Source organism: Sus scrofa, chromosome 6, assembly GCF_000003025.6.
Source record: "Sus scrofa isolate TJ Tabasco breed Duroc chromosome 6, Sscrofa11.1, whole genome shotgun sequence".
NCBI classification, from domain to species: domain Eukaryota; kingdom Metazoa; phylum Chordata; class Mammalia; order Artiodactyla; family Suidae; genus Sus; species Sus scrofa.
In genome coordinates this window covers 108,507,972-108,519,773 of record NC_010448.4, presented here as the reverse complement: position 1 = coordinate 108,519,773, position 11,802 = coordinate 108,507,972, and the positions used below count along the sequence as shown (strand labels likewise).

At 45.7% G+C, this 11,802-nt stretch overlaps 1 protein-coding gene across 3 annotated transcripts in view; it reads left to right on the top strand.

Moving 5' to 3' along the window:
- Positions 2,180–11,802, top strand: part of ANKRD29 (ankyrin repeat domain 29) — a 56,484-nt gene continuing 46,861 nt past the window's right edge. For all 3 annotated transcript variants that reach the window (XM_021096184.1, XM_021096183.1, XM_021096185.1), the window contains exon 1: positions 2,180–2,650. In XM_021096184.1, the coding sequence (XP_020951843.1) occupies positions 2,195–2,650 (456 nt within the window). In that variant the 5' untranslated portion in view covers positions 2,180–2,194. The remainder of the gene's footprint in view (positions 2,651–11,802) is intronic.

Genomic DNA, 11,802 nt, shown 5'->3' with positions numbered 1-11,802 from the left:
GAATGTCAGCAGGCAAACTGTCCAGGGTAGACTCTTAATTGAGGTGAAGGGGGCTGATGACAAAAAAAAAAAAAAGAGGGACAGGGCTCAATAAACCAGCCTGACCTACTTCGCTGTCCTGTCTAGAGCAAGTCCTGCTAGAGTGTAAACTGGGACAGAGTGAAATTGAGAACAAACACAGCCTGTGCTGGTGTGAACAGCGGTGATAACAAATATGGCCTCAATTGAGATGGACTCAGCTGTCTATGCTTAAGTGTTGTGGGTGTCTTTGGAGGAGCAGTGGGCTTTCTGACCGTGCAGATATGGAGAACACAACCCTGAAACTTCTAATCCATCAATGCTTAATACCTACCGTATATCCAACTGTAAACTAACCCCTTCTAATCAATCAACGATTTGACCACCTACCATGTCTCCAACTGTAAACTAACCCTTGAAGAAAATAAAAGACATTTTCTAAGACTCAGAGTCTGTGATCATGAGAGTTTTGCTGTGTTTGGGGGGCTTTTTCACGAAGACAAGATGAACCAGGTGTGCAGGCACATTCTTTCCTGTGACTTCAACAAGAATCGCATCAGCAGCCTGGCCAGAGACAATGTCAAAAAGAACTCTGAGTAGCAAGTGTGGTTGTGGAAAGGAAACAAACTTTGGGGCCAGAAAGACTTAAAGATCTAGCTTGATCACTCCTTAGCAAATTACTTCATCTCTCAGAACCTTAGTTTTCCCAGCTGTGGAATGAGCGTAAAACTCATCTCTTAGCATTCTTATGAAGGAAGCACCTGGTACATTGCACTCAAAATATTAATGTCTTTCCCTTCCCTCTTTTTGTTTATCAAAATTATCAAAGCAAAATCTCTGATACTTGATCTTATATAATAACGTCATGCAGCAAAACATCTCATCCATAGACACCCAAGGCAGGGGAAAAGTTTTGAGTTTTTCTTGCTTTTCAAAGTTAGAAATTCCTATCAAATTTTGGAACTTTTTTCTTAAAATTGTCTTAAGCACAAATTCATACAATTTATCTACATGGGATAAATATTTTTATGTCCTTTATGAACTTCAATTTGTAGTTGTATTTTTTTAACTTTTAAATTAAAAATTCATTAGAAATTCATCTGAGGAAAAGGAAACCTTGAACAGGTGAGGGGGAGGATGTGTGGACTCCTGTAATGTGAGGTGTCCACTTTTTTTTTTTGTCTTTTTGTCTTTTCTAGGGCCGCACTCGCAGCATATGGAGGTTCCCAGGCTAGGGGTCCCATCAGAGCTGTAGCCGCCAGCCTACACCAGAGCCACAGCAACATGGGATCCAAGCCGTGTCTGCAACGCTGGATCCTCAGCCCACTGAGCAAGCCCAGGGATCAAACCTGCAACTTCATGGTTCCTAGTCAGATTCGTTAACCACTGTGCCACGACGGGAACTCGCAGAGCTGTCCACTTTTAATTTAGCATTTGAGTTTTCTAGGAAGACTATTATCGCTTATTATACTTTAAAAATAATATTTTTTAATTTTAAAAAACATGACTCTCACTTTAACTTCCCTCAAACCAACCCTGAACAACCAGCAAGCATTATATGTGAAGGAGTGAGGGGCTCCTGAAAGGGCAGGTGTGTAGGATTCTGCTAAGAGGAAGAAGTGACTGGTGTGGTTAAAAGGTAGAGGAAGATGCATATATTTCAAATTACGCCCTTCACCTTCAAAAAAGAAAACACTACTTCTTACTCATTCAATCAAAAGGTTTCCTCCACTCTTTCCCTAGGAGGGAAAAAAGCCGAGATTCTTAGAAAAGAAAAGGAGAAAGGATAACCTAGAAGGGCAGAAATAAAAATGAAAATAGCCATTTGAAAGAGTGGTGGGATGATGGGTGAATTTTTTTCTCATGTCTCATTTCCATCATCATATTTGTGCTGTAGTGAAGATTGACAATCATCTGATGCAAGCCGTGCCCTTTGGGAGGATGTGTATGTGTGTATATATACGTGTGGGTGGGTGTGTGGTGTGTATATGTGGATGTGGATGTGGAATTATGTATTACGTGTGAGTCTGTGTTTGTGGAATGTGGAGTCTTCACAGTGTGTGTGGAGTTTGGAGTGAGTGTGTGTCTAACAGGAATGTGGATGTGCACAGAGTGTGTGTATGAGAGGCTGTGTGTGAGGAGTGTGAGAAGTGTGGGTGGGTGAACGGGAGTGTGGATGGCGTTTGTGTGGAAAGTGGAGAGGGTGCACAGTGTGGGGTATACAGTTTGGAGTGTGAGAGAGAGTGAGCCTGGATGTGTGCAGAGTGAGCGTGAGGTTGTAAGTGTACAGTGGTGCGTGTGTGAACTTGTGTGTGCAGTGTGCACAGTGGCTGCGGAGCCGGGCGGGCGTGTGTGTGCTGCAGAGCGGCGGAGAGCTGTCTTGGGTGCACCCCCCACCCCGCCCCTCACATCCCCTCCTTTCCCCTCCCAGCCCCTCCCCCTTTCCTCTCCCAGCCCAGCCCCCCCTTCCCCGCCCAGCTCGGTCTGCGGCAGCGGGAGAGCGCGGCGCCACCGAGGCCGTCCCTCTGCGGAAGGCGGCAGGCGAGCGGAGGGAGGGCTGGGCTGGCGTCCGGGCCGGAAGCACGCCGGTCCCGGCGGGGCGGCCGCGGCCATGTGCAGGATGTCGTTCAAGGTGAGCGCCGCGGGCTCCGGGAGGGAGCGCCAGGCGGGCGAACGGCTGAGCTGCGGCGGCGGGGGGCCCCCATCGTCTGCCTGGAACCTACGCGGGCCGGCAGGGTGGGGTGGGCGCCGCCCCGGGGCTTTAGGGGGTCGGTGTGTGGTGGGGAGCGGCAGGGCTGGGGTGGCCCCCGTGGTTTGTGGTCTGGTGGTGCGGGCTTCTCCCGAAAGGCTTTCGATTCTTCTGACTGCAGATACGGTGAGCTCCGCCGCGGGGCCAGGGGCGGCGGGGAAGGTCACCGGGGGACGGTCGGGCGGGGGCGGGGAAGAAGCCCTGGGTCGGCGCTCCCCTGCAGCCGCGCCTCGGAGGAACTGGGGCTGCTGCACCGATTCCCGATCCTGCGTCCTGGTTCCCGAACGCCAGCCGCACCACTGCCGCTGCCTCCCCAGAGTACTTTTTTGACACTAAAGCTGAGTAACCAGCGCAGAGTGAAGCTGGCAGTTGATTACCACGCTACAGTGTCCAGAGGAGTCTGAAAAGAGTTTATTAAAGTCATTTCATTTAACCCCCACATCTTAGGATAAAAATGAAGTTTATTCATTTACCTCTGTTGGAAGTTTTAGTAAAAATAACAGCTAAAATGTATTGAGCACTTAAAATGTGCCCACTCAACTAAAGGTGCATCTTCTGAATCCTCAGGAGGACCCACGAGGTGGTACGGTGGTGGCCACCCCCTTTTTTTTTCAAACAAAAAAAGTGAAACATGGAGAAATTAAGTAATTCCTTCCACAGTCGCACGGCCAGTGAGTGAATGGTGTTCAGATTCAAACCCTTGTGTGTCCAGCTCCAGTGTAATCCCATCTTTTACAATAGCTCTTTTAAGCAGAGGAAGGATACGGTGAGATCTGCAGGTTAGAAAGATCTCTGGCAACAGTTTGGAGAAGAAAATAGAGCTGGGGGTCCAGTCAGGATGATGTTGGGATCATCTTGTTAAATGGTACCAGACTAGGGGCACAGGATTCAAGGATGGAAGGAAGTAGACAAAATTTTTTAATCTTCAGAATTCAGTCACTGATGTTTTTCACTGAGTTAGGGGAGGCCAGAGAGGTAAAGACAAAATCTTTAGTGTGGGGGGTTCCCGTGTGGCTCAGTGGTTAACCAATCCGACTAGGAACCATGAGGTTGCGGGTTCGGTCCCTGCCCTTGCTCAGTGGGTTAACGATCCGGCATTGCCGTGAGCTGTAGTGTAGTGCAGACGCGGCTCGGATCCTGTGTTGCTGTGGCTGTGGTGTAGGCCGGTGGCTACAGCTCTGATTCGACCCCTAGCCTGGGAACCTCCATATGCCACAGATGGGCCCAAGAAATGGCCAAAAAAAAAAGTTTGGTGTGGGACTTGAAATGTTCAAGGACAGATGGGAGTCCTTAGAGATGTTGGTTAGACAAATATATGAACTGGAGCCCAGGAGGGTGGCCTAGGCAGGAAATAGAGATGAGATTTAGGAGTAAGCTGTGTTAAATGGTCTTTGAACCCATGGGAATAAATGTGAATGCCCGGTGAGATCATCTAAAGATAGAAAATAAGAGGGCTGAGGACAAAATCTTAAAGATCATCCCTTATGAATGAGCAGAATAAGAGAAGCCCATTGAGAAAATGGAGGAGCAGCCAGGGATGTAAGAGAACAATCAGAGACATGTGCTGTCATTCAGCCAAGAATCTCTAGCCTTTCAATAAAGGTGGAGAAGGACGCAGAGCTAAATTCCACAGAGAAATCAAACAAGCTAAAAATTGAAAAGTGCCCATTGAACTCAATAACAAAATAGACTGGTGACCTTGCTTAGAGCAGTTTCAATGCAGTGTTGAGTTCAGAAGCCAGATTATAATAGCTTGAAAAGGGAGTGGTGGAAAACCACAAGTGGAGAGAACTCTTTCAAAAAATTCTGCAAGAAACAGTGGCTGTAGCAGGCAGGAATCCAGACTTGGCCTAGGATTGTTTGCTTTAAAATGGTAGCATCTTTAAAAGATAATAGACATCTCAACAATAAAAAGACAACCCAGTTTTAAAATGGTCAAATGATCTGAATAGACATTTGCCCAAGAAGATATACAAATGCCCAACAAGCCACTGAAAGGATATTCAACATCATTAGCCATCAGGGAAATGCAAATCAAAACCGCAATGAGGAGTTCCCGTCGTGGCGCAGTGGTTAACGAATCCGACTAGGAACCATGAGGTTGTGGGTTCGGTCCCTGCCCTTGCTCAGTGGGTTAATGATCCGGCGTTGCCGTGAGCTGTGGTGTAGGTTGCAGACGTGGCTCGGATCCCACGTTGCTGTGGCTCTGGCGTAGGCCGGTGGCTACAGCTCTGATTCAGCCCCTAGCCTGGGAACCTCCATATGCCGTGGGAGCGGCCCAAGAAATAGCAACAACAACAACAAAAAGACAAAAGACAAAAAAAAAAAAAAAAAAAAAAAAAAAAAACCGCAATGAGATACCATTTCACACCTATTAGGATGATTACGGTCAACAAGACAGACAATGACAAGTGCTGGCAAGGATGTGAAGAAATTGGAACCCTCATACATTACTGGTAGGAATATAAAACGAAATAGGAATAGAAAACAGTCTGGTCATTCTTCAAAAAGTTAAACATGGAGCTACCATATGACCCAGCAATTCTGCTTCTAGATGTTTATACAAGAGGAATGAAAACACATGTCAGGAAGTTATATCGCATAGTGCTGAATGCTGGGATGTTCAAGATCAAGTTGCTGGCAGGTACAGTGTCTGGTGAGAGCCCTCTTCCTGCCTTGCAGGCAGCCACCTTCTTACTATGTCCTCAGATAGGGGAGAGAGGGAGTTCTGGTGTCTTTTTCTTAAAAGGGCACTAACCCTGTCATGGGGGCTGCTCCCTCATGACTTAATCTGAACCTGATTACCTCCCAAATGCCCCACCTCCAGATATCATCACATTGGGGGTTAGGAGTTCAACACAGGAATTTGGAGAGGGTAGGAAACAAACATTCAGTCCATAATATGGTATATCTATATGATGGAATTTCGTACAACAACAAAAGGAATGCAGCACTCGTATATGCAGCAACACGGGTGGACCTTGAAAACATTACATTAAGTGGAAAAAGCCAGGCACAGAAGGCCAGGTATTTTATGGTTCCATTTATTTGAAATGTCCAGAATAGGCAAATCCATAGGCACAGAAAGATTAGTGGTTGCCAGGGGCTGAGGGAAAAAGGGGGAGATGGGGAGCGGTTATTAGTAGGTATGATGTTTCGATTTCAGTGGATGAAAATGTTCTGGAATGGTGGTGATGGTTGTAAAACCTTGAGAATAAACTAAAAACCAATGAATTATATACTTTAAAAAGATTAATTTTAGGATATATAAATTTATATCTCAATTTAAAAGTATCTTAAGATGATAATAGGGAGAATTCCCTGGTGGTCCAGTGCTCTCATAGCTACATCCTGGGTTCAATCCCTGGTCTGGGAACTGAGATCCCACATCAGGCTACTGTGCACCATAGCCTCCCCCCCAAAAGAGATGACAATATGGAGTTCCCGTTGTGGCTCAGCCGAAACAAATCTATCATCCATGAAGATGCAGGTTCGATTCCTGGCCTCGCTCAGTAGGTTAAGGATCTGGTGTTGCCGTGAGCTATAGTGTAGGTTGCAGACATGGCTAAGGCTCTGATTGGACCCCTAGCCTGGGCACCTCCATATGCTGTGGGTGCAGCCCGAAAAAGACAAAAGAAAAAAAGATGACAATAGGGAGTGCTAAGAAAGCTTGGAGTGGAGAGGATGATTGAGCTGAGTGATGAAGTACGCAGGAGGTGGGAGGGGCAGGGGCATTGACGTTTTGTAAAGTGAGGGCCAAGATGAGGTCAGTGTGTGGGATGGGCAGAAAGGAAGGTGCCAACATTTTCGGTGAAGAAGGAAGAATGGGAGTTCCCATCGTGGCGCAGTGGTTAACGAATCCTACTAGGAACCATGAGGTTATGGGTTCAGTCCCTGCCCTTGCTCAGTGGGTTAACGATCCGGCGTTGCCGTGAGCTGTGGTGTAGGTTGCAGACGCGGCTCGGGTCCCGCGTTGCTGTGGCTCTGGCGTAGGCCGGTGGCTACAGCTCCGATTAGACCCCTAGCCTGGGAACCTCCATATGCCACGGGAGCAGCCCAAGAAATAGCTAAAAAGACAAAAAAAAAGGAAGAATGATCAAGAAATGACAACTGTGTTGAGGTGAAGCAGAGGATGACAACTGTGTTGAGGTGGCGTGAGTCTTGAAGCAGCTGAAATTGGTACACCTGGAAGCCAGGTGGGAGGGCCCAACCCCATTCCCTGAGCTAGAGCTGGTGTGGGAACAGGCCCAGCCTCCGCCAGGGAGGGTGCTGAGGACCTTAAGGCAGGGAGACAGAGGAAGCTCTGTGCTAGGTTAAGGATGAAAACCGATTGATTTTCCAGCAAGTGGAGGAGTTCCAAAAGGCACAGAGGGATGGCTTGAGGCGGGAGGGGAGCAGAGCTGCAGGCGGGTTGACTAACCCTGCACCTGCCCCTGCTGACGTCATACCATGTATGTTAAAATGTGCCCTCAGCTCATGATAAGGATATAGTGACTTTTATTGTACAGTTTTGGAACAATTTTTATAATATTGCTTTTATATTATAAAGAAAAGCCATGAATAAAATTTAGTTTACTTTTGTCCATGATTGTTCTGCAATTCAGTAATTCTTGTGGAGTGAGAAAATCAGACCTACAAATTATTTTCATGTGTCAGTGATATTTTATGAATACCAATTTTAGCAGTGAATAAAGTTGACAATCTGCTACATTCTGTAGATAGGGAATGAAATATTCACTAACTTTGATGTTGGAGCCATAGATGAACTGTTTCCTTTTCATAGGCAGCTAAAAGGCTTGTAAGTCCTAGGCCCTGGATCTCCAAGGCCTGCTTTTAAAAGACCCTATATTGTTGGCTGAGCCTGTGGGAGGATAAACAGAGGGTTATAAATCACAATTTAGCTTCTCCTTGATGACTCAGAGTCACCACATGTAGGGCTATTTGTTTCTGAACCACACGGACCCACTCTTTATCCTTTCTCCATTACGCTGTCAGCAGCCCCTTCTTGCTAGTATCACTTTGCCTCCAGTAAACTTCCTCTTCTGCCTTTGGCAACTCTCAATTTGTTCTGGTTGGGAAAAGAGAAACATGTCTGTTGTAACTGTTTTTAAAGTAAAAGCAGATATGAGTCATTTTGTGGAATAAAGCTCATGGATTTCACTACCTTGGCTTTTATCTTTATAACAGCTATTTCAACTGTTCAAGACTTATTCTCCAGGGCTGAGGCTCCCAAAAATCTAGCGCAGTTTGGGGGTTAGACCCTCACCCGAGGAGGGAGGCCACCATCACAGAGGAAACACCAACTAGATTTAAGAGTAATGCCTGGGTGGCGTTTGCACTGGGACTCAGCAGTAATGAACCTGACTAGTAACCATGAAGACACAGGTTTGATTCCTGGCCTCCCTCATTGGGTTAAGGATCCGGCATTGCCATGAGCTGTGGTATAGGTCACAGGCGCAGCTTGGATCTGGTATGGCTGTGGCTGTGGCTGGCAACTACAGCTCCAATGCCATCCCTAGCCTGGGAACCTCCGTATGCTGCAGGTGTGGCCCTAAAAAGACCAAAGGAAAAAATAAAAAAGAGTAGTGTCTTACCCAAGAGAATAAAACATCTCAGTACCAGGTTTCTTCTTGGTGATGGAAGTGCCTTGGCCAAATGTATATGGGAACTTGTGTGTTCTGTCCTTGTTCTGAAAATGTGCAGATTATCTCAAAATCAACTGTGGTTCATCAGTCAGCTGGAATTATTTGGATGAGCCGTAGGAAAATAACGAAACCATGTATTTGTTTAACAGCTTTATTGAAATACAGGTCACATACCATATAACTCACCTAGTTAAAGTGTTTGTGTCAGTGGTTTTTTAACATATTCACAGAGTAGTGCAACCATGAGCACAATCAATTTGAGAATGTTTTAATCACCCCCAAAAGAAACTATGTACCTCGTGGCAGTCCCTCTGCATTCCTCCAAACATCCTCATTTTGGATAACTTAATCTACTTTTGATCTCTATAGGTTTGCCTATTCTGAACATCTGTGTGTTAAAGAGACTTTATTTATTTTTTTGGTCTTTCTGTCTTTTTAGGGCCGCTACCCAAGGCATATGGAACTTCCCAGGCTAGGGGTCTAATTGGAGCCACAGCTGCCGGCCTACAGGGAGGCACCTGTGGCATATGGAAGTTCCCAGGCTCCGGTCAAATCGGAGCTGTAGCCGCCAGCCTACACCACAGCCACAGCAACTCCACATCCAAGCCGTGTCTGCGACCTACACCACAGCTCACGGCAACACTAGAGCCTTAACCCACTGAGCGAGGCCAGGGATTGACCCTGGGTCCTCGTGGATACTAGTTGGGTTCACTAACCACTGAGCCATGACAGGAACTCCTTAAAGAGACTTTAAACGTGGTCTTGAGTTCTGAGTTTAGAACTGCCAGTGTTACACAGACCTACCTCCTAAGGCAGAATGCCTGGGCGAGTAAATCACTTTTCCTTTTTGGTTTCCTAGCCCTCATAGGAAGGAGTGTGATGACACAACAACACAGGGTTAATGCTTAGTTAATTATCAAGCAGTTCTCTAAAGTGGAACAGTGGACTAGAATAGCCAGCAACATCTCAAAAACCTCCTGCACGTAGCCTCTCAACCCTCCATATCCCTTTATTTCACATGGCCTCTAACATCAAAGAAATTCATCATTGAACAAAGCTAATGTTCTCTTGGTTGAATTAATAATGCACACTTGAGGAGTTCCCATCGTGGCTCAGCAGGTTACGGACTATCCAATAGGATGCGTGTTCAATCCCTGACCTCCCTCAGTGGGTTAAGGAGCTATGTTGCTGTGAGCTATGGCGTAGGTCACAGTACACGCTTGAAATCCACATTATTCTCAACCCTTTTTTAAATCAGTAGTTTACTTCTCTACCCCCTCTTAGCTTTTAATCAGATTTCCAGTTCTGTTCAAGTAACAACTTCCCTTCTGTGTTTCTCGCTGCTTCCTTCCTGTACTTAATTTCTGGTAATGTGCTAATGAGTAGCATGTAAGCCAAAATTCCAACGGTAAATGGGAAGGAGAAAGAGAAGAAAAGATGGCATCTGTGGAAGTTTATACTCGGGTTTTCTCACAGTCTCATACTCTGGACCCAAACAGACTTGGGTTTGACTCCTGGCTCTGTTACTTCCTAGCTGGGTGACCTTGAGTAAGTCACCTTTGTGCCTGTGCCTCAGTTTCCCGGTCTTACAAATGGGAACAGTAATATTGACTCGTGGGGTTGTTCTGAGAATTAAAAAGCATTAGAGGGAGTTCCCGTCGTTTGCAGCAGAAAGGAATCCAACTAGGAACCATAAGGTTGCGGGTTGGATCCCTGGCCTCGCTCAGTAGGTTAAGGATCCAGTGTTGCTGTGAACTGTAGTGCAGGTCACAGACACGACTCAGATCCTGCGTTGCTGTGGCTGTGGTGTAGGCTGGCAACTATAGCTCCGATTTGACCTGAGCCTGGGAACTTCTATATGCCACAGGTGCCTCCCTAAAAAGACCAAAAAAAAAAAAAAAAAAAAAAGGCATTAGAGCAGTGAAAGTCCTCAGCACACTGCCTGATACAGAGCAGGAATGCAGTGGAGGTTGTCCTTGCAGTAACTCGTAATGTTGCAACCAACAGCCTGATTGCCGAGACCTGAACAAGCAAGAAAGAGGTTAAAAATATCACATCCTCTTAATCCATTCATCTGTTGAGGGACATCTAGGTTATTTCCAAATCTTGGCTATTGTGAATAGTGCTACAATGAACATAGGGGTGCATGTATCCCTTCGAATCATTATTTTCTCTGGATATATGCCCAGGAGTGGGATTGCTGGATCACATGGTGGTTCTATGTTTAGTTTTCTGAGGAACCTCTGTACCATTTTCCATAGTGGTTGCACTAACTTACCTTTCCACCAACAGTGTAGGAGGGTACCCTTTTCTCCACACCCTCTCCAGCATTTGTTGTTTGTAGACTTGTTAATGATGGCCATTCTGACTGGTGAGAGGTGGTACCTCATTGTAGTTTTGATTTGCATTTCTCTAATAATTAGTGGTGTTGAGCATTGTCTCATGTTCCTACTGGCCATCTGTATGTCTTCCTTAGAGAAATGTCTGTTTGGGTCTTCTGCCCATTTTTATATTGGGTTATTTGTTTTTTTGTTGTTGAGTTGTATGAGTTTGTGTATTTTAGAGATTAAGCCCTTGTTGGTTGCATCATTTGCAAATATTTTCTCCCATTCCATAGGTTGTCCTTTTGGATTTTTTATGGTTTCCTTTGCTGTGTAAAAGTTTGTAAGTTTGATTAGGTCCCATTTGTTATTGTAGAAATGAATGGATTAATAAGATATGATAAACGTACGCAATGGATTACTACTCAGCCACATGGAGAACAAAATAATGCCATGTGCAGCAACGTGGATACAACTAGAGATCATTGTACTAAGTGAAGTAAGTCAGAAAGAGAAAGACAAATACCATATGATATCACTTAACGTGGAATCTAAAATGTGGCACAGGAGTTCCCTTTGTGGCTCAGCAGTAACGAACCCGACTAGGATACATTGAGGATGCGGGCTCAATCCCTGGCCCCACTCAGTGGCTTAAGGATCTGGAGTTGCTCTGAGCTGTGGTGTAGGTTACAGATGTGGCTGGGATCTGGCTTGGCTGTGGCTGTGGCATAGGCTGGTAGCTGTAGCTCCAATTCAACCCCTAGCTTGGGAACTTCCATATGCCACAGGTGTGGCCCTAAAAAAAAAGTGGCACAAATGAACCTATCTACCAAACAAATGAACAGGAAGAACAGACTTATGGTTGCCAAGGTGGAGAGAGGAGAGGGATGGATTGGGAGTTTGGAGGTAGTAGATTCATACTATTACATTTAGAATGGATAGATAACAGGGTCCTACTGTATGGTATAGGGAACTGTCTCCTGGGATAAACCATAATGGAAAGGAATTAGAAAAAAAAAAAAAAGAATGTATATGTGTGTATAACTAAGCCACTTTGCTGCACAACAGA